This window comes from Colossoma macropomum, unplaced genomic scaffold (assembly GCF_904425465.1).
Source record: "Colossoma macropomum unplaced genomic scaffold, Colossoma_macropomum, whole genome shotgun sequence".
Classification (NCBI taxonomy): Eukaryota; Metazoa; Chordata; class Actinopteri; order Characiformes; family Serrasalmidae; genus Colossoma; species Colossoma macropomum.
Window position 1 is genome coordinate 29,032,577 of NW_023494798.1, and position 23,043 is coordinate 29,055,619.

At 40.4% G+C, this 23,043-nt stretch overlaps 1 protein-coding gene across 7 annotated transcripts in view; it reads left to right on the top strand.

Annotated features, from left to right (window-relative positions):
- The first annotated feature begins 5,054 nt into the window (after nucleotides 1-5,054).
- The window catches only part of rasgrp4 (RAS guanyl releasing protein 4), a 41,802-nt gene continuing 23,813 nt past the window's right edge, over nucleotides 5,055-23,043 (top strand). Inside the window, exons 1-2 of one of the 7 annotated variants that reach the window (XM_036585254.1) lie at nucleotides 5,055-5,789; nucleotides 19,728-19,903. In XM_036585254.1, coding sequence (XP_036441147.1) covers nucleotides 5,707-5,789; nucleotides 19,728-19,903 — 259 coding nt within the window. In that variant the 5' untranslated portion in view covers nucleotides 5,055-5,706. Of the gene's footprint in view, nucleotides 5,790-7,276; nucleotides 7,528-11,088; nucleotides 11,271-19,727; nucleotides 19,904-23,043 lie in introns of those variants that run through there. The other 6 variants (XM_036585255.1, XM_036585253.1, XM_036585260.1 and 3 more) reach the window with 6 other exon arrangements.

The following is a 23,043-nucleotide window of genomic DNA, read 5'->3' on the forward strand; positions in this document are numbered from 1 at the left end:
TATTTCATTGTTTTAAAGTGGAACTCCAGGCCAAAGTAAGAAATGTAACCATCGCTACATCTGTTGTAAACATGCTTAGTTGCCTCTTACAGTGGTGCTATAGTAGCCTCTAGAGTGAGATTTTCTGGTTTAAACACTAGGAAAAGCCCCTTCTGACGATCTGTCTTGGAGGTGTTTTTCCCACATTAGCTGGTGGGTGCTTAAGAAAGCCAAATAGCTAACATTGCTGTTGCAAATGCAGCCTTATAACTACAGTCTTCAAATCCTCACTATAATGTAGAGAACTCATTACTCAAATGACACAAATGACTTGTTAGATGAGAAGGACAACAAGCTAGCTAAACTTAGCAAGGTAGCTACTTGGCTATCTAGATATCTTACCTCAGTTTGGCTTCTTTTGTCTGGGTGAAAGAATAAAATCTTGTCTCTGGCATCCACTTTTGTGCTGAATATAGATAGATTTGCTGTATTTTTTACGATTTTGTTCACCCATCGAGGTAAACGCAGCACAACATTGTATTTAGCCTATAGATCAGTGGCAGTCAGGACTGACTGACACCACAAGGTTTTCCAATGGTTTTAAAATATGTGTGTATTGCATGCTGGGTATTGTAGTGAGTGAAAATTTCTGAATAAAACATGAAACTGATATAAACTCACAAATTCTGTCAAACTAATGAGGCTAAAGATGCAATGCTGCACTTCAGAATACCATATATATACCATATATGACAAACAGCATGTTAATCTTTAGTTATATGCCAGAATGGAGACCTTTAATGAGCTAAATAAGTTAGCGAAATTAGCTTGCTAGGTTAGCTAGCCAGTTTTTCCTGTAATATTAGCTAGCTATGTTAAGATTAGGCTACGTATTAATCAAAGTTTAGTTAAGCAAACCCTTAACAGTTTGCACATGTGGTCATGAGAAGTTAGCTAAGAAGTTTGCATTTTAAAATGGTAGCTATTTTTAGCATACATGGTATCTCATTATGATGGTATTTTCTTCCTTGTTTAGGTTGGCTTAAAAGGGCAATGTATGCATTTCAGACCCAAGGAAAGCATGTTAAACTAAGAAGTGTTTCTAAAGGAAATGAATGTTCTGCTAGTTAAATAAAGAAAAAAAGTCTGTTGGTCTATTCCCCCTGTTTTAAAATTAACACACCATTATTTGTCACAGAGAAAACAGAACAGCTCTCAGAGAGTGAAAATAAAAGCCACATTTACTCAGAATTGACATGCGCAGCGTCATTCAGAGAGATGGCAGTTGATGCATTATCCCCCCCCCCAACACTTCTTAACCAGTCCGGCTGAGCGTCCCACCTGTGTGTGAACACACATAGAGACACACACTCTCAGACAGAGCCACAGGTTCCCACAGCATTCACGTGCACGGCAACACCAGGCTTTCCTATCAGCTCTTGTGAACAAGGCCGCCTTTCAGTAGCTCATCCAGCTGCACATGCCCCGCACACACTGGCTCACTGTTAGGGACAGGGACAGGGAAACACAGATAAAAAAAGGGCTAAAAAAGAGGAAAGGTGGATTGAAAGAGAAGGCCTGTGAGATGCAGCGCAGGAGAGAAGACGGAAAGCGCTAACGGAGCAAGTAGAGGCAAGCTGTGGTTGCCCAACGTGTTATAAAGTAGGCCCCAAGGCTCAGCTTGTCTACCATTGTCCTCAAGGCTCGGGGAAAAACATCAGCTTAAAAAAATCTAACTTGCAAAGGTTTCACCCTTACCCCAAATGTAGGCAGGCAGACACAGACAGTGTTTTGATGGCTGACGTTTTCTTCATTAAGTAGATAACAAGTTACAGAAGCAGGCCTGGCCCTGTGGGGGTGCAAAAGCATGCATTGCACCCTCAGTTGGAATTTGTAACCTTTGGGATAAAATGCATTTAGACAGCCTTACTCATACCCAAGGGTGCAATTTTGATTTGAGATTGAGAGGCTTTAGGTTACATATAATGCAAGCACTACATAAACATTGCAAATTTCATACATAAAACTAGGTCGACAAAATACACCAAGTTACCATATTTTCATGATATCTGCTTTATATGTCAACATTAAAGCAGACAAACAAACAATGTTATTAACAGGAATTACATATGTTGACACTTAGTAGTTTAGACAGATCATCACAATGTTGACACAATTAAAAGGTAGTGAAGTTAGCTGTTCGGCTACCTGCTTCACTAAGTGCTGCTGCACACTGAGAGGGACTCATTTTGGAAAAGCTGAGTATGCATGTGGTGCTTTTAGACTTATTTTACACAGTGTATATTTTCATGTGAAATGAAATGAAACTTAAATATAGTCGATATATCTAATATTTCCCATTTTGAGATGGTCGTGCACTTATTATAAGATTAGCTTATTCCTAGACACTTGTCACCTGTTTTAAGTCATTTTATGAAGTAAAATTGTCTTACTATATGGGCAGATAAGCCATTAGAAAGCAAACTCATTAGGTTTTAATCCTTATGGTTTCTAATGGTTGTTTTGCAACAGGACATACAATCATGAACAAACAGCAGTCATGGATTTCATTATATTTTCTAATAACCACTCATCAGTATGCTCCCTCCTTTTAATTTTGATGTACCCTCAATTATTTTTATTTCAGGAACTGAGAGCTTATATAGACTAATTAGCTTGAGTAAACAACATGTCTAAATCATCACACACTAGCCTCAAACCACGTCTTGCTGTTAAGTAATTTTAAATAGACTGTGGTTTTTCACATTGTATGACACAGCGTTATTTGGGAAAATGGACAGAAGCACCAAGAACACTCAAGCTTCAACTCAGCTGATACTGTTTTTAGATATGAAACATGACATCATGTCATACAGAGTCAGAAACCACATCATGTTTATTTGAGGTTGCTTAAGAACTGAGTGATTATTTTGGAATGCATTTTATGCTGACCTGGCCACTATAGGCTTTTATTACTTCTCATCTACATTAGCCTCTTAGCTCCAGTGCAAAACTAAAGAAAAAACTTCAGACAGCAAACGTGTCTTGACTGATCCATCCTTACAAAAGCCTCTTCAAGGGTTCTTTAGTAAAGGCAGTGGTTTGTATATAGAGAGTGAACACTCACAGTACTATTTTAATCCATAATTTTGTGTATTTATTTATTTATTTCTTGCATGGCTGAATGGTTCTTCACAGAACCTTAAACAGTACTCTACACAATAGTGTGCAAAGGTCAGAGACCACCACTTCATTTATTGTAATTCCAGTCAAAGCAGCCACGGAACAGTTTTTCGGGAGATATTTCTAAGCGATTGGATGAGAACAGAATAACGCACTTGCAAAAGGCAGGAGGAAAATAATTGAAAAAAACAGGTGTTTCCAAAACCGGAGGTCAAACATGATCGAGAGCTACAGGGAAAATGGGACTCCTTACAACCACCTGCAACACCTGGTAGACCACCAAAACTGTCCCCATCAGATAAACAGCACTTAAAGCTTTCATCTTTGAGAGAGAGGAGAAAATCAAGCTGCTTCAGATCTGAAAACATCCACAGGTATTTCTGTCCATCCTTCCATTGTGAGAAGACAACTCAAGCTCAATCTTGCAAATCTGATTGAATACAATCTGATTATAGATTAAGACTGAGGTGTTTATTTGCTTAGTCCCCTGATCAATCTGATGGCGAATCTCTGTTTACATGCACACTACAAGTAATCTGATCCAAAATTACGTGCATGCATGGAGTAGTGTAGACGTTACCATGATGACAAGCATCACGTCCAGTCAGAGTCCAGTCAGAGTCCAATCAGAGTAAGACGAGCAGCAGTGTTACCCGAGTTCTCAGCTGGCGTGCTTGTGTTTTTAACTGCCTTTAATTATGTCAGACTCAGGAACAGGAAAATGTACTTCACGTGTACTTATTAAAGAAGGACGAGAGAAAGACGTCATGCTCTGAGACACATAAGCTGGACGCCCGTCCCACCGCCATCTTTTAAAGTTCAAAGCATAAACTTCATCTACTCTGTGATACGAACGCACATGTACAGAATGTATGAAAACTTTCCGATTGGCAATGTAATGAGATACAGACGTTTACACGGCTATTATTCGTCTACTTAACGGATTATTAACAGAATTACCCACCTTGTTCAATCGGATAGAAATTGTATTCTGATTGGCCTCAATCGGACAACTCTATTCCAATTGAGGTACTAGTCAGATTATTATTGGATTATCAGGCTGCATGTAAACTTAACTAGTGAGAAAAGGAAACCGACAAAAAAGAAGAAATAAAGAAGCTGCTGGTGTTTTCAGAACAATGGACTGACCACCCCAGAGTCCAGACGTCAATATCACTGAATCTGTTTGGGATTATTTGGATCATGAGAAGCAGAAAATGCAACCAATTTCTAAGACTGAACTTTGGAGGTGTAAAAAATGTCCTTGTAGATTTCTTGAAAAACTACGGAAGTCCGGAGAGGCTGTGAGAGACTTATCATTTTCTGAGCTCCCAAAAGCCTCTTGAGATAACAAGTTAATTGTCTTGTGATCTCAAGATGACAGTTGTTTTTTTTGAGATGACGAGTTAATGATCTTGTGATCTCAAGATAACAACATTCTTTTTTTGAAATCACAAAATAATTCACTCATTATCTCAAGAAAACAATCCAGAAAATTATAACAACAGCTCATGGCCTCTCCGGACCTCCGTAAAAAACTGAACGCAAGTCTTCTGAAAAGAATGGAAGCTGTAATGAAGGTTAGTGGACACACTAAACGATGAAAAAAATGATTTTATATTTAGTTATTGAAGTATTTATTCCATAGTAAAATGAATAACTTATACTTACTGGATGGACTGGAAATGATATAAATGAAGGGTGGTGTCTTGTTACTGTGGTGTCTTGTTATTGTGATGTCTTGCCCGGTTCTGTAGAACCTTCCTGCTAAATTCAAAATTTGTATAAATGTGATTTAGGGCCAAACAATAGTTTTAATCCGTCTCTCTCCCGGGAGCAGAGCTCTTTCAGTGCTGGAGCCTTTCTGTTGTTCTCCCTCTTTCTCTGTCTCGCCCTCGCTATCCACTTCTGATTGTCTTTTACAATTATGTTTAATTTGTATTGCTCACTCTCACGCTGCGTTTCACAACAGCCCTTTCTCGTCCGCTCCCTTTTGTCTGTCATAGTCATGCCCTCCCTCTTTCACACAGACAGATGACAGTTCCCCTATCTCTCAGTGCCTCTGTTTCACATGGGCACTTGTTTTGTATTGACTGCTTTTAGCTCGCTGCCTCAATCTGAGTGTTCCCTTTTCAACACTTTTACATATCACTCACTTTTTTTGCCATTTTTGTTTAATCAGTCGCTTCTTTTTGAGTGGGAGTTTTTTTCTGCTTCTTCTTTTCTCGTGGTTGGCTGGTTTTTGCTCTGCTTGTTTACTCAATCAGGTGGAGGTGTGGTGGTAGAGCGAGTGAGAGACACAGAGAGAGCGAGTGAGTGAGAGACAGAGGGAGAGGCGCAGCTGCTGCTCTACAGCTCGCTCGTCCGGGGTGTTTCTGGCAGTGAACAGAGCGGAGCCTCTCAGGCAGAGAGAGAGGCTGCTCTGGGCTCCTCTTTTTTGTGGGGCAAAGGCGCAGATAGAACCCCTCCTCCAGCCTGACAGTCAGCCAGCCGGCTGGCCAGCTGAGCCCCATGGGACTGTAGAGCTCCGGGACTTTCACACAGATGCCCCTACGGATCCAGAGGGTCAGCGGAGGGAGCCAGAAAGAAGATCAGGCTTTCACCATGATCCGGAAAGAGGCCAAAAGGTACCAACACTCTTTGAGGGGCCTTTAACAGCCCACCAAACACATTCACTGACACACCTACACCTGTACTTGTGCAACTGCTGTTTTGCTGTCCTGATGGCCTATGAGGGGGAATATTTTGCTCTGCTAGCTTTTCAATGCTCATTTCGCTCTTCTGCAGGCTTTTGGGTGTTCACTTTGCTCTTCTACAGGCTTCTGAGGGCTCATTTTGCTCGTCTGCTGGCCTTTGGGGGAACATTTTGCTCTTCTACAGGCTTTTCGGGCTACATTTTGCTCATCTGCTGGCTTTTGGGAGGTAAATTTGACTCTTCAAAAGGCCTTTGAGGCCCCATTTTTCTCTCCTGCTGGCTTTTGGAGGCACATATTGCATTTCTGTAAGCATTTGGGGCCGCATTTAGCTCTTCGGCTGGCTTTTGGGATGCAAATTTTACTCTTTAGCTCCCTTTTGGGACTACATTTTTTCTCTCCTGTTGGCTTTTGGGGTCACATTTTGCATTTCTGTGGGTTTTTGGGGTCACATTTTGCTCATGTGCTGTCTTTTGGAGGCACATATTGCACTTCTGATAGCTTTTAGGGGCACTTTTTGCTCTTCTGCAGGCCTTTTGGGGGCACACTTTGCTCACCTTCCGGCTTTTGGGGGCACATTTTGCTCTCATGTAGACTTTTGGGGGCCCATTTTGCTTTCCCCCAGACTTCTGGAGGCCCATTTTGCTCTTATGCTTGCCTGTTGGGGGCACCTTTTGCTCTTCTGCAAGCTTCTGGGGGCACATTTTGCTCTCCTGCCAGACTTTTGGGGGCACATTTTGCTCTCCTCCAGACTTCTGGGGGCACGTTTTATTCTCATGCAGACTTTGGGGGGCACATTTTATTCTCATGCAAACTTTTGGGGGCACATTTTATTCTCATGCAGACTTTTGGTGGCTAATTTTGCTCTCCTGCAGACTTTTGGGGGCACATTTTATTCACATGCAGACTTTTGGGGGCTAATTCTACTCTCATGCAGACTTTTGGGGCCACATTTTGCTCTTCTACTATCTTTTAGGGCCACATTTTGCTCTCCTGCTGGCCTGGAACCATGTTTCTAGATGGGTTATGTTTACAAGTTCACAGTGCAGTGCAGTGTCTTGCGAGGTCCGTTAGGGCTGTGCAGAGTAGTGCAAAAAAAGAGAGAGAGAGAGAGAAAAAAAACGAGGCACTATAATTGTGGTTACCTGACGAGGCTGTGGCTTCCCTTCATGTTCTTTAGAATTTGCTGTTTAGGTTTCAATTCCCTGCACGCGAGAGAGAGCAGCAGTCTGCTTTTTTTCTCAGGCGCGAGACATGAGACATCGATGCACTGATCAGTGAAGCGAGCAAGTGCTGGAGTTCGGTTTTGGGACTTGAAATGTGTCCGTTTTATACTTTTGCACGTTCGGAGGACTTTTTGTGCTTTGAATCATCCGCGTTGCTATCGTTTGATCTCTGCGAGGGGATTTCTCGTCGCTGCTCTTGACCTTAATATTTCGCGCTGCTGTCATCTGCCGTGGAGGAGACGCAGACAGAGACAGAGAGACGGGGAGAGAGAAAGAGGTGACAGAGAAACGATGTCATTTCGCGAGGACCTTCACAAAGCGAGGAAAAAAGCTTCGCGCTACGTCGCGCGCCGCGCGCACTCCACTCTCGAGCGGAATAGCTCCGGCAGCAGCGGCGGTGGCAGCACCACCTCCTCCACCTCCACCTCCTCCTCCTCCTTCTGCCAGTGAGTGATGCAAATTTTTTCAGTGGCTGAACTAATTTTCTTAGAAATTCCACACAGAGAGGAGAGCGCGAGGAAGGGAGCCGTTGGTAAAAAAACAAAGGGGAGAAAGTGTCGCGAGGTTGTTAGGAGAGAGGTTTGTGGGCCTCGAGTCTTATTCAGGCTATCTCTGAGGTGTTATCTGATTGCTGGGAAATGACAGGCAGCGTGCTGCTAAGAGCTGATAGCATCAGCCTCAAAAACGAGGCTGACAGCAGTTATTAGTAAGAGCTCTGACATGGACAAGCAAATCAAGTGCTATTTTGTGATACATGCTGGTGTTCCAGACCTGTGTTTGTGTAAAAGTCCACTTTTCCTAGTTATATTCAGTCATAAAAACCAAGGGTTCCAACTGGAACCACAAGTAGCGCCACCATAAAAGAACCACTTGTGGTTGTAGGTGTGGGAATCAAAGCAGGTCCCCCACAATACAATATCGCAATACGAAAGCAGCACTTAAAGATTTGTGATCCACTGAGTGATGCTATACATATTGATGTATTGCTTGTGACAGCAAAGAGAAACCTTTCTGTGCTATTTACACTGTGTTTGCGTCACTGTTATTGTCTTTATTGAAGCAAAACAGAATTGTAAAGTAGAAAATCAACATGAATTGTTCTTGCAGTTTCATATTTAGTAGATGCTGTTACCTGTGCAGCAGATAAACACGGTTTAAAAACAGGCCACATTAGGTAAACACATTTCTCCGGAGAAATATAAAATGGCAGGTAAATGTAATATTATTTTGGACACTCACCTATTAGCATATTATGCTTTTCTTTTATGTCTAAATTGTGATTGAACCCCATGTTATCTACTACACTGTCACACAATTCCCAACAATAACTCTACTGATAGAAGCTTTGGTCTCACCAGACAGAAACAGCGCTATCCTGATTAAGACAGAGTCTATTATTCATCTATTATTCAAACAATGGGTTTAATATATATTAAATTGGTCTATTATAAAATATTCTGAATAAATAAGAAAATATCCATACTTAGGCCTCCGTTTCCTTATTCTTTTCAAACCCAAAATATTGAACATTATACTCTATCAATTTTTTTCTCCCTCTCCTATAGAACCTTTCATTGTATGATTATTTAAAGCTACACTGTGTAGGTTTTGGGGATTTGGAGACCCCTGTGGTTGAAATGTGTAGCTGCATGCGAAATGCCTGTGAAAGAATGCCTGTTAAAAGCAAGGGTTGTTTTTCGGACCCCTTGCCCATGCGGATGAATCTTATGATTGAGTTTGCGTCGACAGAGAATTCAAAGATAACTCAGTCAAAACTTGGTGAAGGACGCATCTTGTGAATTATGTACTATTGTTATCATATTTCCATCAGTATGTTTGCATTCGAGCCCTAAACATCGAGCGGGATCTTCTTTTTGAGCCTTTGCATGTGACGCTAATACGTAAAGTGGTGGTTAAGTGGTTAGCGCCGTGGGCGATTGATGACTGTGTTGCAGATTCAATACACGCATCTGTTGAGCTGCCACTGTAGGGCCCTTCAGCCAGGCTCCTTCAACCTGACCCTGCTCTCTGGCCCCAGCTTTCTGACACACAAAGAAAAGAATTTTGTTTTACTGTGCAAATGTATAAGTGTGGTGACAATAAATGTACTTAAAGACGTATGCTGTGGGGCAAAAAACGCTCTGCGAAACCCGTCGTCTTTATGCCTTAAATGGCCAGGGCCCACTGGCAGGCCCACATTTTTATTACACACTCCTATAATCTGAGAATAGCTTGGCCAGTTAGCATTGAAGTCACTGTAGTTACTGAATAATAAGCCTTAATATGTAATAAGTTAAATTAATATTTCAGGCTTAAAATGTGACCCATGCCATATTATAGCTTTTTTTTCTGACTCAGTAATGCTATATCTTTCAATTCTAACAAAAAAACCTATTATTCAGTAACTACAGGGACTTCAGTGCAAACTGGCTGAGCTATTCTTGAGTTATAGAAGGGTGTAATAAAGCTTTGGGCCCACTTCTGTGCCCTGGCCATTTAATGGGTTAAGGAACTATGTAAATGAAATGTGCAACTAGTTTATATAACCTCCATATAATGTTCCAATTAAACAGTTTTCTTAGAACCAAGCCAAGAACTGTTCAGGAACCTTTATTTTTAAGAGTGTATGTGAGCAGAGGATGTTCACACATGAGCTTTTGCCCACTTTTGGAGTTTTTTCACAGATAAGCCTATTGTGCGTCTTGTTTTTCAGTGCAATGGGTCTTTTTTGTGTACATAAACAAACATTTTGATAATCCAGTTTTACCAGTTTTTACAGCACATAATCGTGGTGTTTGTAGTCCAGCTAAGGCTTTTGTTTCGAAGCCTGTAAGCAGGTCTCTTTTTAGGCCTAAATGAGATTCACGAGTTGCATATTGTCACTGTCATAACAAAACCTTGTATCTTTAATATACGTTAATGTGAAAAGATGTTCACACAATGTAAAGTTTTGAAATGGTGTTAAAAAAAAACCCCCAAAACCAATGAAGTCACATGGTTTTGATATGACAGCGATGACATGAAGCACAATGCTGGTTATGTGTGAGAGGGCTGAGTGCTGGGGACACAGACAAGACAGGCCTTCAAAGCCTTCAGACAATTCTGGCATCGATTAATCAATTAACGAAAGAAAGAGAGGAATTTGCATGTTCCCTGACTCTGTGTGTGCATTGTGTGGCCATGTATTTAGCTCTATATGGGGACTAAGTATCCCCACTAATGGGAAAAACATGGCCATTTGGACTTTGTGTGACCTTCAATTAAAAATGCTCTTTTACAAACAAACCAGCTTTCATTTGAAAAAGAAAAGAGCCAAAAGATTTGACTTTGCTTATGAAGTTTAAAGGGGAATTCCACTGATTTTTTTTTATTTTTGTATAATTGAGTCTGTCAGTCATTGAGATGTAAACAAAGTTATCCACAATAGTTTGTTGTGGACTAATTAATTGTTGAGAAGCCTGCCAATTTAGATTACTTTACAGTGGTGGTGATAGTAACCAGGGCTCACAATGTCTACAATGCAAATATAGCCATTTTATTTATTATCCAAAATTGACCAATAAACTTACTTATAAGTTCTGAGTTTATGAATGATGTTGATAATGGAAAAAATAGTGGCAAATCTGGAAAATATATATATGTGTATATGTATACATTTTAAGCCAAAGCCTTTGCGAAAACCTTCATAAAGCAATGTTTCAGGCATTTTTGTAACATGAAATGTAATAGCTTTCTGTGATGGAGCTTTTAGAGGTATTAAACTGTTCAGACGTCTGGTTCCTATCACCACCACTGTGAACAATTCTGACTCTGTACATTTCTCCACAGCACAGCGTTTCAGATCAAACCACTCTGAATGACTTTGTCAACATATCAACCATTTAATTATGCAGAAATTGTGAAAAATCACTGGAATTCCCCTTTAATATTAGGGTTGGTTTTAGGCGCTTGAAACACTCTGCAAAGATAGGAATACAAAACTGTGTGTGTGCAGGAAGAGGAGGGTTAATGGGGAGATCTAGCTGGAGCTGGAGCCAGGAACTGGGAGTAAAAAACCGGCTACTGTGGCAGTGAAGGGAAGGGGAGTCGAGGGGGGATTTCCAAAGAAAAGGAGAAGTTGTTTTCTGAATGACCTGAATAGAGCAAGAGTGCCGAAGGAGAGGAAGAGAAAGTGAGAGAGAACGAGTAGGTACTGTCTAAGTCAGAGACACATACACATGTACATGAGCACAGCGCACTGTAATATCAAAAATGCCTCAGTAACGTCAAATGTGACATTAACTAATCATAACCGTCATACGCGACTCTGTTACTGTAAAACGCCGGTCAGATTCTGAAGAATTCTACAGGCATTTACATTTGCGTGAACATATTTACAAATACATTTACATTTTTGGCGTGTATTCTTTCCTTTTAGGTCTGGACATTTCTCTGTGTTCACCTCTGCCTGCGTGTGTGTGCTGTGTTTTTTTATGCAATAAAGCACGTTAATGCAAATAAGGGACAGAAAGATGTGATGGAGGATTTGCATGGGATTCAATCCATTCCTTTACTGAGAGAGCAAGAGAGAGAGAGAGAGAGAGGTGTGCCTCCTTTGAGTCAATACTGATAGAGGAATGCAGACTAATAGTTCTTTTAGATGAAAAGTAAATATTGAGTCTGGTTAAGGACTTTGTATATGTGTGTCTCTGTGTATGCATTAAAGGGGAATTCTGCCAAGTTTTTAAAATTTCAACGTTATTCAAGCGTCGAGATGTAAACAAAATCATTAGTGAACCTACATGTGTCTCCTTAGTTGAATGTTGAAGCTGGTAGTGATAAATCTGAAAAAATACAGCTTTCTTTGGGGACTATTTTGCCTCACAACGCCCTGTATGTACCTCTCTGCCATGAAGCTTATATCTAAACTACTGTGAAACACTGAGTGTGTTTACATGCACTCAACAATCCTACTCAACGATCATAATTTCTGATTTCTGCAGTTATCTGATTATTCAAATGGTCCTGTAAACCCCATTGTCAGTGCCTGTATACCCTTACTCTGATTTCTTTCGGATTTCTTAGTATCGGAAATAAGCGAGCAGCACTGCTGCAAGATGACAGTTATGTTTATGTCACGTCTTCTTCTTTGAGTTTACTGGCTGGTTGCAAAGCAGAAATCTGATTACTGCCTGACTCATGTAGACCTGGATGTTCCCCATTATCTGCTTACTCAAATGTATTAAAACATGTTGATCAGATTGCTGACGAATTGCTGATTTTCTGCAGTTATCGGATTATTAAGTGCATGTAAACGCACTCAGTGTCTCAGATATCAGTCAGTGAATTCATAACCATTTCAGGTAATAACTTTCTATGAGTCTAGGAGTCTTTAGAGCAGGGGGGAACCGAGGGCTGGAGTCTGACATAGTTTGGTGATATCCCTGCTCCAGCTCACCAACTAAACCTGGTAAATAACTGGGGAGGTGAATCAGCTGAGCTTGAGCAGGAAAATCACCAAACTGTGTAGGAACCTGGCAGTTTTGGTCCAGGACTGGAGGCCCCCAGCTCTATTTTACAGGTGTTAAACCATTCAGATGTCTGGTTCCTATCACCACCACTGTGAACAACTTTGAGTTGATAAGTTTCTTTAAAACAGAACATTTTACATCAAACCACTCTGAATGACTTTGTTTACATCTTAACCACTGATGTTTTGTATATGTGTCGTTTTTAATATTAAAAATTATTTTAGCTATAATGAAACTAGCTAGTCGTCACTGCCCTCACTATGCTGATGCCTCTGGGCCTTGATGTTTGTTAGCAGCCCCCTCCCCCTAAACCTGTAAGCGGGCCCCCCTAAAACGAAATTCTGTCTGTGTGTACATGTGTGTGTCTGTGTGTGTTTTTGGGATGTGAGAGTGTTTTGGACTAAACTGCGACTAGAAGAGAATTGAAAATGAGCAAGTTGTACTGGCCACTAAAGAGACAGACAGAGAGAGGGTGAGAGAGAGCGACGTAGAGAGAGAGAGAGAGAGAGAGAGAGAGAGAGGTTAGAGAGAGACTAAAGTCTAAGACAGTGAAAGAGAGGGAGAGACAACGATAGAGAGACAGAGAAAGAAAGCGACAAAGATAGAGAGATACAGAGAAGGAGAGAGAGATAAAGATAGAGAGAGAGACAGAGAGGGTTGGTCATTCTAAGAACTTGTCACCACTTCTCTGCAGACAGCAAGCGTTTCCTGTTGGTGTTGTCGCTGCAGCCATGGAGCCTGACCACACACACTGCACACACACTCAGACTTTCAGAGAACACTTTATCTGTCACACACACACAAACACTCACACACACAGGCCTTGACGCGTTTTACTGTTACAGTGTGTAAACACCTTGTTGCTTCTGTGAAGGAATTCATTACTTATCACTCATTATTTTAGAGAGAGAGAGAAAAGGAGAGAGATAAACAGGTAAACTCTAAAACTTTTACTTTTTAGTTTGAAATAGCAAAAAAAGAACTATAGTATAAAAGTATTTCTAATTTATATTCTAATTTATACATTTAATTCTAATTTATGTCTGTTTGTAAAGTGCCTGTTGGTGTTTACACTGTGTGTAAATTTAATAATAAATGGATGAAAAAAAACGGCTCAAAATGATGTGTAAAAAAGTCTGGTTCCATTGACCATTGACACTAAAAGTAAGGTATGTTTTTTTCCTTCTCCTGTAAAGTTATCATTTTGGGGATACAAGGTTTTGTTCTGTCAACAGTGAGATACACACACACACACACACACACACACACATATACATATATATATATATAATTAAACTGGCTAGCTGGTGGTCATCAAGAGAAAGAAAGAGAGAGACACTAACCCCCCAACACTATGCAACATATTTATGTTAAAAATTACAAATATATCATCAAATTTACATTTAAGGCATTTAACAGACGCTCTTACCCAGAGCAACTTACAAAAGTGCTTTGCTGTCCACTCAGAGAAATTATCTTAGCTAATACAAATACAGTAGCATACAAACTACCCTGAAGCTCAGACACTGCTAGAAACAAAAGCAGTGTTGATACCTAGAAAAACGATACAGAATTAGACGCAGTATAAGTGCAAAACAACAGAAGACTGCGGGAGAGTCTGCTGTTTGGACAGCCAGGGGAAGTTTGTTCCACCACCAGTGGAAGGAGTTAATTAGTGTAATTATAATGATAATAATATTAATATGTGGTTATTATTTGCTCTAGTTCTTCTGGTTATGTCCGCTTATGCTTTGGCAGTACTGTACTGCACACAGCTATGCTAATAACGCTGTTCTGAATAGAATCTGAAAACCTTTCTTGAACTGAACTAAATTGAGAGAGAGAGAGAGAGAGAGAGAGAGAGCAAGACAGAAAGAAAGAGAAGGGGAAATCAAAAAAGGGAGAGAAAGTCATTCAGAGTGAGAGAGGGGGAGGGGAAAGGGGCAGAGAAAGTGAGAGAGAGACAGAGAGAGAGCACGACAGCAAGAGTGAGAGAGAAAGAGGATAGACAAGGAGAGAGAAGCAGAGAACGAAAGAGAGGTTGAGAGACAGAGTGGGGGAAGGGAAAGGGGGAAGATAAAGTGAGAGAGAAAGACTGTGAGAGAAATACAGGGTGAGAGAGGACGAGGAGAGGAGGCCAGAGAGTGAGAGCGAGTGGAAGAGAGAGGTAGAGACAAAGCAGCAGAGAGATACAGTGAAGGAAAGTTGAGGAGAGAATGAGGGAGACAGAGAGAAAAAGAGAGAAGAATATGTGACGGTCGTTCTTCCTGTGACATTGACAGCACTGCCAAGTGACATTCATTGCAAACAGGCGTAAAGCGGTAAAGTGAACTGTCTGCTGTGCCGACACCAGGCAGGTAATGGGACATGAACAGCAACAACAAACAGTGCACTGCTGTGGCCAAAACAGCGCTGTGGATATGATCAAACACGAGACCCTCCACTCTCCATAAACATAAACACACATGCCATACAGGTACACTCTCCGGAACATGCACGCACAAGCATACTCAGTACACCCCGAAGTGTCTGTCTATTTAAGTTGATCTATCTGTGCTCCGCCCACAATTATGCTCTTTCGTAGCAGCTATGGGAGGTGGGCAGGCTGTACATAATGTTCACCCAAATTAAATTCAGCCTGTTGAGAAAGTAAAGCACACAACTGAGTTTTTGCCAAAATACCTACAGGGTGGGGGTGGGGAGCGAGTGAGCATGTTGTATTATACTAAAATGTGTTAATTAATAAACATTAGTATGCCGTAATCATTCACACCTCCATATGCCGGGGTCGGCAACCCAAATGTTAAGAAGCACGATTTTGTCCTTTCAACAACAATCAAACCACTTTGGGAGCCACAATATTTTATGTCCATTTTGCCATCTTGGCTGTAAATATGTCTCAGTATGTGCTAAAGTACTAGTATAGGCTAAACATATAATATAAACGAAAATGCAGACTTACTTTGCTCTGCTTTAAGCTTTAGCTCAGCTATAGCTGTTTTTCTCGCATCTCCAGCAGGAAACTTTTCAGCAAAGGCAGAAAAGCTTCTTGTAAAATTGAATCTCAACGTTTGACTTTTTGCGAGGCTGAAGTCGCTTCTCATTCGCCAGCTTCTTGTTCAAATTTTCTCGTTCCACCTTAAATGGTGCCTGAGGTGCCAGAATGTAACTGCTGCACCATTTAAGGTGGAGGTATCAGGAAACCAGCTGAGTGCTTATAAATAAAAGTTGTTGTTGCTGTGGTGACCAGCAGTCTGCGCGCCAGCCTTCAGGGTGAATTAGCAGTTAGCAGTTATACATTAACTCCAGCGTTTAAGAGCATTTATTGTTAAAACTGTGTTAAAACGATCAGCAGAGCTTTATTTTACTGCAAAGGAGGATTATTTTATTTTTACCTAAAAATCTAATTCTGCTGTGGAGCCACAACAGGGCAGTAAAAGAGCCACGTTACCGACCCCTGTCCATGTGTTTAATGATAGAGGGGAAGCGTCCTGCTGCAAATAAGACATTATTTTGACATAAGCAGTCATAATTTCAAAATGACAAGCCTTTAATTTTATAGAAGTCAAAATCTCATAAAGACAAGCAATTATTTCAACATAATCAGTTGCAATTTTGAAATAACGTGCCATTATTTCGACATAACAGTCAAAATCTCAAGAAAATAAGACATTGTTTCTACAAAACAGTCATAGGCATAAAGGCAAGCTTTTGTCATAATAACAAGTTGACATACTGCTGCCAGAAACAGTGAGGAGATAAAAACAGGTGATAGTTTTCTCCTCTCACTGGCACAAATAGGCCTGACCTTGAGATGACTGTGAAATGGCCATGAGACAATTTCACTCTTCTCCTTCTCATGTGACAGTTTTGTTTTTTACGGGAAGTTGATAAAATTATGTGAAAAATAAAACTTTATGTACTTGTGCTAACGCACTGTAATACAGTAGGGGTGCATGTGATTCGCTTGCTCCATTGCTGAGGCACCTAGAGTGTGTTATTAAGTTATTAGTTCTAAGTTATTAATTATATTTTGGATGTGTGTTGGTGTGAAAAGCCACTGTTAGGATGGATCAGCTCTAGACTTTTGTTGTGTAATCAAGCTAATATTAGCATGGTTTCCAGCCTACTTAGCTTCTGTGAGCTACAACAACATAGTCCAATAGCAAAGCATTTTAAACTGGAGACTCAGCGTTATGTGGCATCTCTAAACAAACATTGTAAGCAATCATTCGTCACTACTATTATTGTGCACTACGGTTTCATTTTAATTAGATTAATTGTGCTTCAACATTGCATGAATGAATCAATTCAATTCCATTTAATTCAGTTCAATTAAGTGAGTTTTACCGCCATTTAGTTATTTGACCCCTTAGACTTGCCCTTGAGTTCCTCATTCTAATTATATAACATAGTTTACTGAATAGTTGCATACTGAATAGTAGAATAGTAATTCTTTAACCCTCTACTGCACGCATTATGATAGCAATTTTAAAAAATATATATTTGATTCATTTTTCTTGCATAAAATGGACCTGATTATTAAATTCAAAAACGCAAAAAAAATAATATGTGCAGAGGTCCTTTTGGAGTATGTTGCCCTAAGGCAACATTGTGCGACAATGAGAAGAAATGATACAGAGCCGTGTTCCCTAAAGTGGTGAGACCTGGCTTGTGACTGGCTAAATCCATTCCACTGTCGGATAGTATTGCTTCTAGGCAACAGACATATTTCTGCAAATTCTCATAACAAAAAAGTTATACTGAATGTTAAAAAAGAGGTTTAAAAGTGCCCACTAAGAGAGTATAACTAAGTACATGCTTTTTATTAACTTACTCAAACTCTTCCTTTTATTGTTACCCCTATCATTGCCTTTAAATATGTATGATGTTATTGTAAAGTGAGGAAAATGAGTTTGTTGCCCTGAGGCAACATTGTGCAATACTGGGTTAAGGTGAATTCCACCAGTTTTTCAAAATTTCTGCATATTCAGTAGTGATGTAAACAAAGTAATTTAGAGTCTTTATAGGTGATGACAGGAACCAGGGGTCACAATATTTGACGCAAATACAACCATTTTATTTACTATCCAAAAAGACTAGTGAACCTGCACGTCTTCTGAGTTTTTATCTGTAATGCTTATGATAGTAAAATAGCGGTAAACCTGAAGAAATTAGTTTTCTTTGGGGACTATTTTGCTTACAGCATGTACCTCTCCACAGTGAATAACTATGAAAAAATAGATTTAAAAAAAACATCAAACTATCATCAAACAATGATGTCTCAGGCATCAGACACCATATCAGTTACCATTTCATCTGCTCATTTCTCGTGAGGGAGCTTTTAGAGACAATAAACTCTTCAGACGTCTGGTTCCCATCACCACCACTGTGAACAATTCTGACTCTGTAGTTTATCTACAACAGAGCATTTCACATCAGACCACTCTGAATGACTTTGTTGACATCTTAAGTATTTAATTATGCAGAAATTTAGAAAAAATCATGGAATATCCCTTTAAGATCAGGGGTGCTCAAACTTTTTGTCTTGATTTACCAAAGTGAAATGTTGTGTTGTGGTGGGTTAGAGTGAGCTGTAAGAAGTGTTTGTAGTGATCAAAGAGCATTAGCAGAAATTTCTTTCTCTTTCTCGTTGTTTCTCTCTCTCTATCTCTCTATCTGTCTCTCTCTATCACTCTCTTCCCCCTCTCATTTACCAGCTCCCCCCATCTGTGATGCGTGCACATGCTCACACACGTGACCTCACTAAACTGAGAACACAGATCAGAAAGTGAATCCACAGTTATCAGATAGATGAGGGTTCTGTATGTTCCACTTGTGCAGGTCAGCATGTTTTCAGCCCAACCACTTTAGTTTACACATCACATGCACTCTCCACTGCAGGATTTTTTATCTTGAAGCTTAAAGAACCCCAAAACTGGAGCGCTAGGCCTCAGAACAGGCCCAACACACTAAAACCTGTCCTCCCACCACAGCAGCCACAATACAGCTCAGCACAACAGGCTGGCCATAAGGCAACCGTTCATCAAAAAGGTCAAATGTATGCAGTTTTTTTGCTTACCCCCTCTTTAGTTTTGCACTGGAGCTACGAGGCTAATATGATAAAAGCTTATAACAGCGAAGTGAGCGTCAAACTGCAGGCCTAAATCATTACACAATTGCCTCAAACCATGTGGTTTCTTACACTGTAGGACACACTGTTACCAACCAAAATAGACTAAATTCAGGCCTTAAGATGGCTGATACTTTAGTCTTTAGCTACATGGTGTACAGTTGTATGAAGATCTCAAGGAATACCTTGGGATCATAACATAATCCTTGTCCAGTAGGGAATTGTGAACGCATGGCTGAATCCCAACTGTGCCCCTTTTGGGTGCAGGAGCCCTTATTTTAGGAACTACATAGTGCACTATGTGCAGGCCGTTTGAGCCATTTGAGATTCAGCCCCAGTCTGATTGAGTCAGACTGAGGTAAACGTGATGATTTATACTTGCAGTCTGCACATTGTTAGTTGCTTGAGTATAAGCTTCTTGTTAGCTACATCAGCTTCAGTACAAAACTAAAGACATCAAACATGTCTTGGTTGACTACATTAGAGACGGTGGGGAAAATTTTGTACATCTGATTATTATTATTATTACTTTATGCCGGCCTTTTTACTGCCACTTTAAACTGACCACAGTGAAAGCAGACCTGGACTACAACCTCTATTGCAGCTTTGATATAATATACATGAGAATACTGCTGGTCAGCCATCGAATCATGACCACCTTTTCTCTCTTTTTTGTTCTTTCTGCATCAGAGGGATGTTTAGTGAAGTGGCACTGTAGGGTTTTTTTTTCTATAAAGTGTTGGTTGCCATGGATACTTTTTGTGATCTATTTATGAGGTTACAGTGATAAAGAGTATTAATACGCACAGCCCTGAATATCCATCTGAGCTTTTTTCATTTTTTTCACTCTCTTTAAATTTTTTAATCATTTTCACTCTGTGACTGATTCTTTTCTATAAATCCCTTGTGAAAGACCTAAAATATATTTTTCCCTCTCTCTCTCTCTCTCTCTCTCTCTCGCGATGTCTCTTCTCTCTCTCTTTCTCTCTCTCTTTCTCCCCAGTAGAAAGTCCCGTCAGGAAGGGGGCAGTACGATGAAGAACAGGCGGGCGATTCAAAGGAGAATGACCTGTCCGAGTCCTCAGGAGATCAATCGGGTACTGCAGAGTCCCTCGGCTCCGTCCATCACTCGCTCCGCCAACCTGGAAGAACTTATCCAGCGCTGCCTCCACTGCTTCGGTCAGTCTGATATACTGTCTGTCTGTCTGGATGTCTGGGTGTCTATATATATATATATATATATATAAGTCAGAGTCTGTTTGGGGACATGTTGCCTTACTTTTCACTGAAGTAAGAAAATACCTACAACAGTTTTATTAACATGAACAACTACATGCTAACACCTAATGTGCTAGCAAATGGCTGATATATGAATAAAGTAATTTGTGTAGTTAATTTGTGTAGTTAATCACAATTGATCGTATTTGTCTTGTTTGGCCAAGTTTGACCCTAAGGATATTTTTTTTTGTTCCATTTAAAAAAAATGTACTTTTTTATAATGACATGAGTGAACAAAATAAGCTTCATCAGAATGTATTTTTTACCTTCAATAATTCCCTGATATTAATTTCACTGTATAAATGCGGGGTTTGATGAACCTCAATATGAAAATCATGATAACCATAGAGTGAACATGATGTTCAGTTTTCATCACTGACGTCCAGTGAGAGCAACAGTGGCTGCATGTTCAAACCGATGAGTGCATATATCACAAACCCATATCATATATTAGCCACTTGCTCTCGTTTATACAGCTCATGGATTCTTGATACAGTAGAGGCTCTGGAGGGGAAGTAGAGCTTTCCACTCCTTCACTCCGGTGCTGAAGGTATCACTGTAAAAACTAAATCTAAAAGCTGTATTAAAATGAGAAGGCTACAATCACAGATTCTATCATGGCGACATACAGTGTGCTGCAGCTGGGCTTCAGCCTGCATGACTACGAATGGTTTGAATGGTCAGCTAAGAAAATGTGTTAATGGTGTGCAAACCTTTGTGGTGTTAACAAATAATCATATTGACTTTAATAGGTCTATTATCATCACACTGTTTTTCTTGTTTTTAATTTGCTAAGTTATTGCAAACTTTGTATTAAAAAGACCAAGTTGGATCTTTGTATTTACCAAGTGTCAAACACAAGGCCCGCAAGCTAGATCTGGCTCACAATCTATCCGGCCTGCAAAAAGTGTTTTAATTTTCTATTAATATTAGCCCGTTTCACAATGCGCTGCACTACAGTCCCCAGCATGCACTGCAACATAATGTGATCTCTGACTCTCCTACACCAACAACAATCTATGGAACAGTGGTTGCACCTCAATTCTACCCAATTCCCCACCAGTCATGTCACCAAACACACAAGCTGCATTTTAGCTGCAGTTATACCAATATAAACACCAAACCTTAGCTGAGCAGCTCAGAAATTGAGCCCAAGAATTAATGAACTTGAGCAAAGAAAGGATGCCAGGAGTCTAGTTTAAGCAAATCGGTAGGTTTAAAACGCCGAGCTCTTGGGAACATTTACATTTAAAAATTTCTAAGTATGCATGTATTTAATATTTCAAGGTCTACTACAAGTGCCTATATTTTACTGCTGAAGTTTTTGTGTATTTTAAACAAACTATGGCCAGTTAAAGCATACAACGTTAATTAAACATGAAATAAAAACATTTTTTTCTCTGGCTCACAGATTTGTTGAGATTTCTTAATATGGCCCCTATAGGGGTTGAGTCTGACACCCCTGTCCTAATGTATTGAACATTCTAACTAAAACTGGACATTGAGGTTGTTGTTGTTGTTTTTTTTTTTCTGGTATACTGTGGCAAACCTGAAGCGTCAGTGTTGTACATGTGCACTCTTGAGGTCACTTACCGTTGTAGTTTTTATTATATGAGGGCAAGGCTCACTTTTCTGCACAGCCCTGCTGGTGACATCCCATATAAATAAAAATAATGCGTGGCCACGTCTTACTAACAGGTGGGAACGAGATCCTAATGCATGGCCACAACGTAGTATGGTGTGGGAATGAGATAATTCAGTCATGGCTGCAACTTAGTAAGGCGTGGGAAGGAGATCATGCCCTACTACGCCGTGGCCGCACATTAGGATCTCGTTCCCACGCGTGGCCACAACTTAATTATCTTGTTCCCATGCCTTACTAAGTCGTGGCCATGCATTATTTTTATTTATACAGGATGCCACCAGCAGGGCTCTGTACTCTTCTTTCTTCCTCATGTAATTCCAGCACAGCAGTGTCTAACTGTGCACTGACTGTGTCTCTGTCAGCTCTCTGTCTGTGAGGTGGGTCTGTGTGAGCCGGTGAAGCCCTGTGCAGTGCTGTGGAACTGCTCTGGCCTGATTTCGAGTCCAGGCCCTGTCTCTGGCCTCCTCTCCTCTACAAGCTTCTGGGTGTCTCTTGTGCCAACCAGATTATATAAGCTTATGGAAGGGAGGGAAGAGACGGAGGAATGTGTGAGAAAAAGAGAAATAAGAGACAAAGAGTGGACGAAAGACTGAGAGTGAAATCTTTTCGTTTACTGCTTTTCAGGCCCTGGGAATGTCTTTGTCCTGCTAATGACACAAAGCCTGTTTGTGTTTGTGTGGCCTCTCTCTCTCTCTCTCTCTCTCTCTCTCTTGCTGACTCTCTCTCTCTCTATCTCTCTCTCTCTCTCTTCTCTCTCTCTCTCACTCTCGCCTGACTCCCTCTCTCTCTTACTAACTCTCTCTGTCTTTCTCTCTCTCTCTCTCTCTTCTCTGTCTCGTTTGCTGCTGTTCTTTCTTTCTTTCTTTCTTTCTTTCTTTCTTTCTTTTTCTTTCTTTCTTTCTCTTAGTCTCTCTTTCTTTACTCTCCCTTTATCTCTGTGTCCCCTCTCCCTCACTGTCTCATTTGCTGCTGTTCCTTCTTTCTTTCTTTCTCTTTTGTTTTTCTTTCTTTCTTTCTTTCTTTCTTTCTTTCTTTCTTTCTTTCAACGTCTCAGTCTCGTTCTAAGGTTTTTTTCTCTCTGTCTAACTGTCTTTCTTTCTTTTAGTCTCTCTCTCTTTCTTTTCTCTCTCTTTATCTGTGTCCCCCCTCTCTCCCTCACACTCTGTCTCGTTTGCTGCTGTTCTTTCTTTCTTTCTTTCTTTCTTTCTTTCTTTCTTTCTTTCTTTCTCATTCTCTTTCTCACTGTGTTACTTTTTTCTGTGCCTCTCTCTTTCTGTATCTGTTTGTCTGTAAGTCAGTCTCTCTTCTCTCCCTCTTTCTCTCTCTCTCTCTGTCTCTCTCTCTCTCTCTCTCTCTCTCTCTCTCTCTTCCTGATTGTTTATTTCTGTGTTTGTGT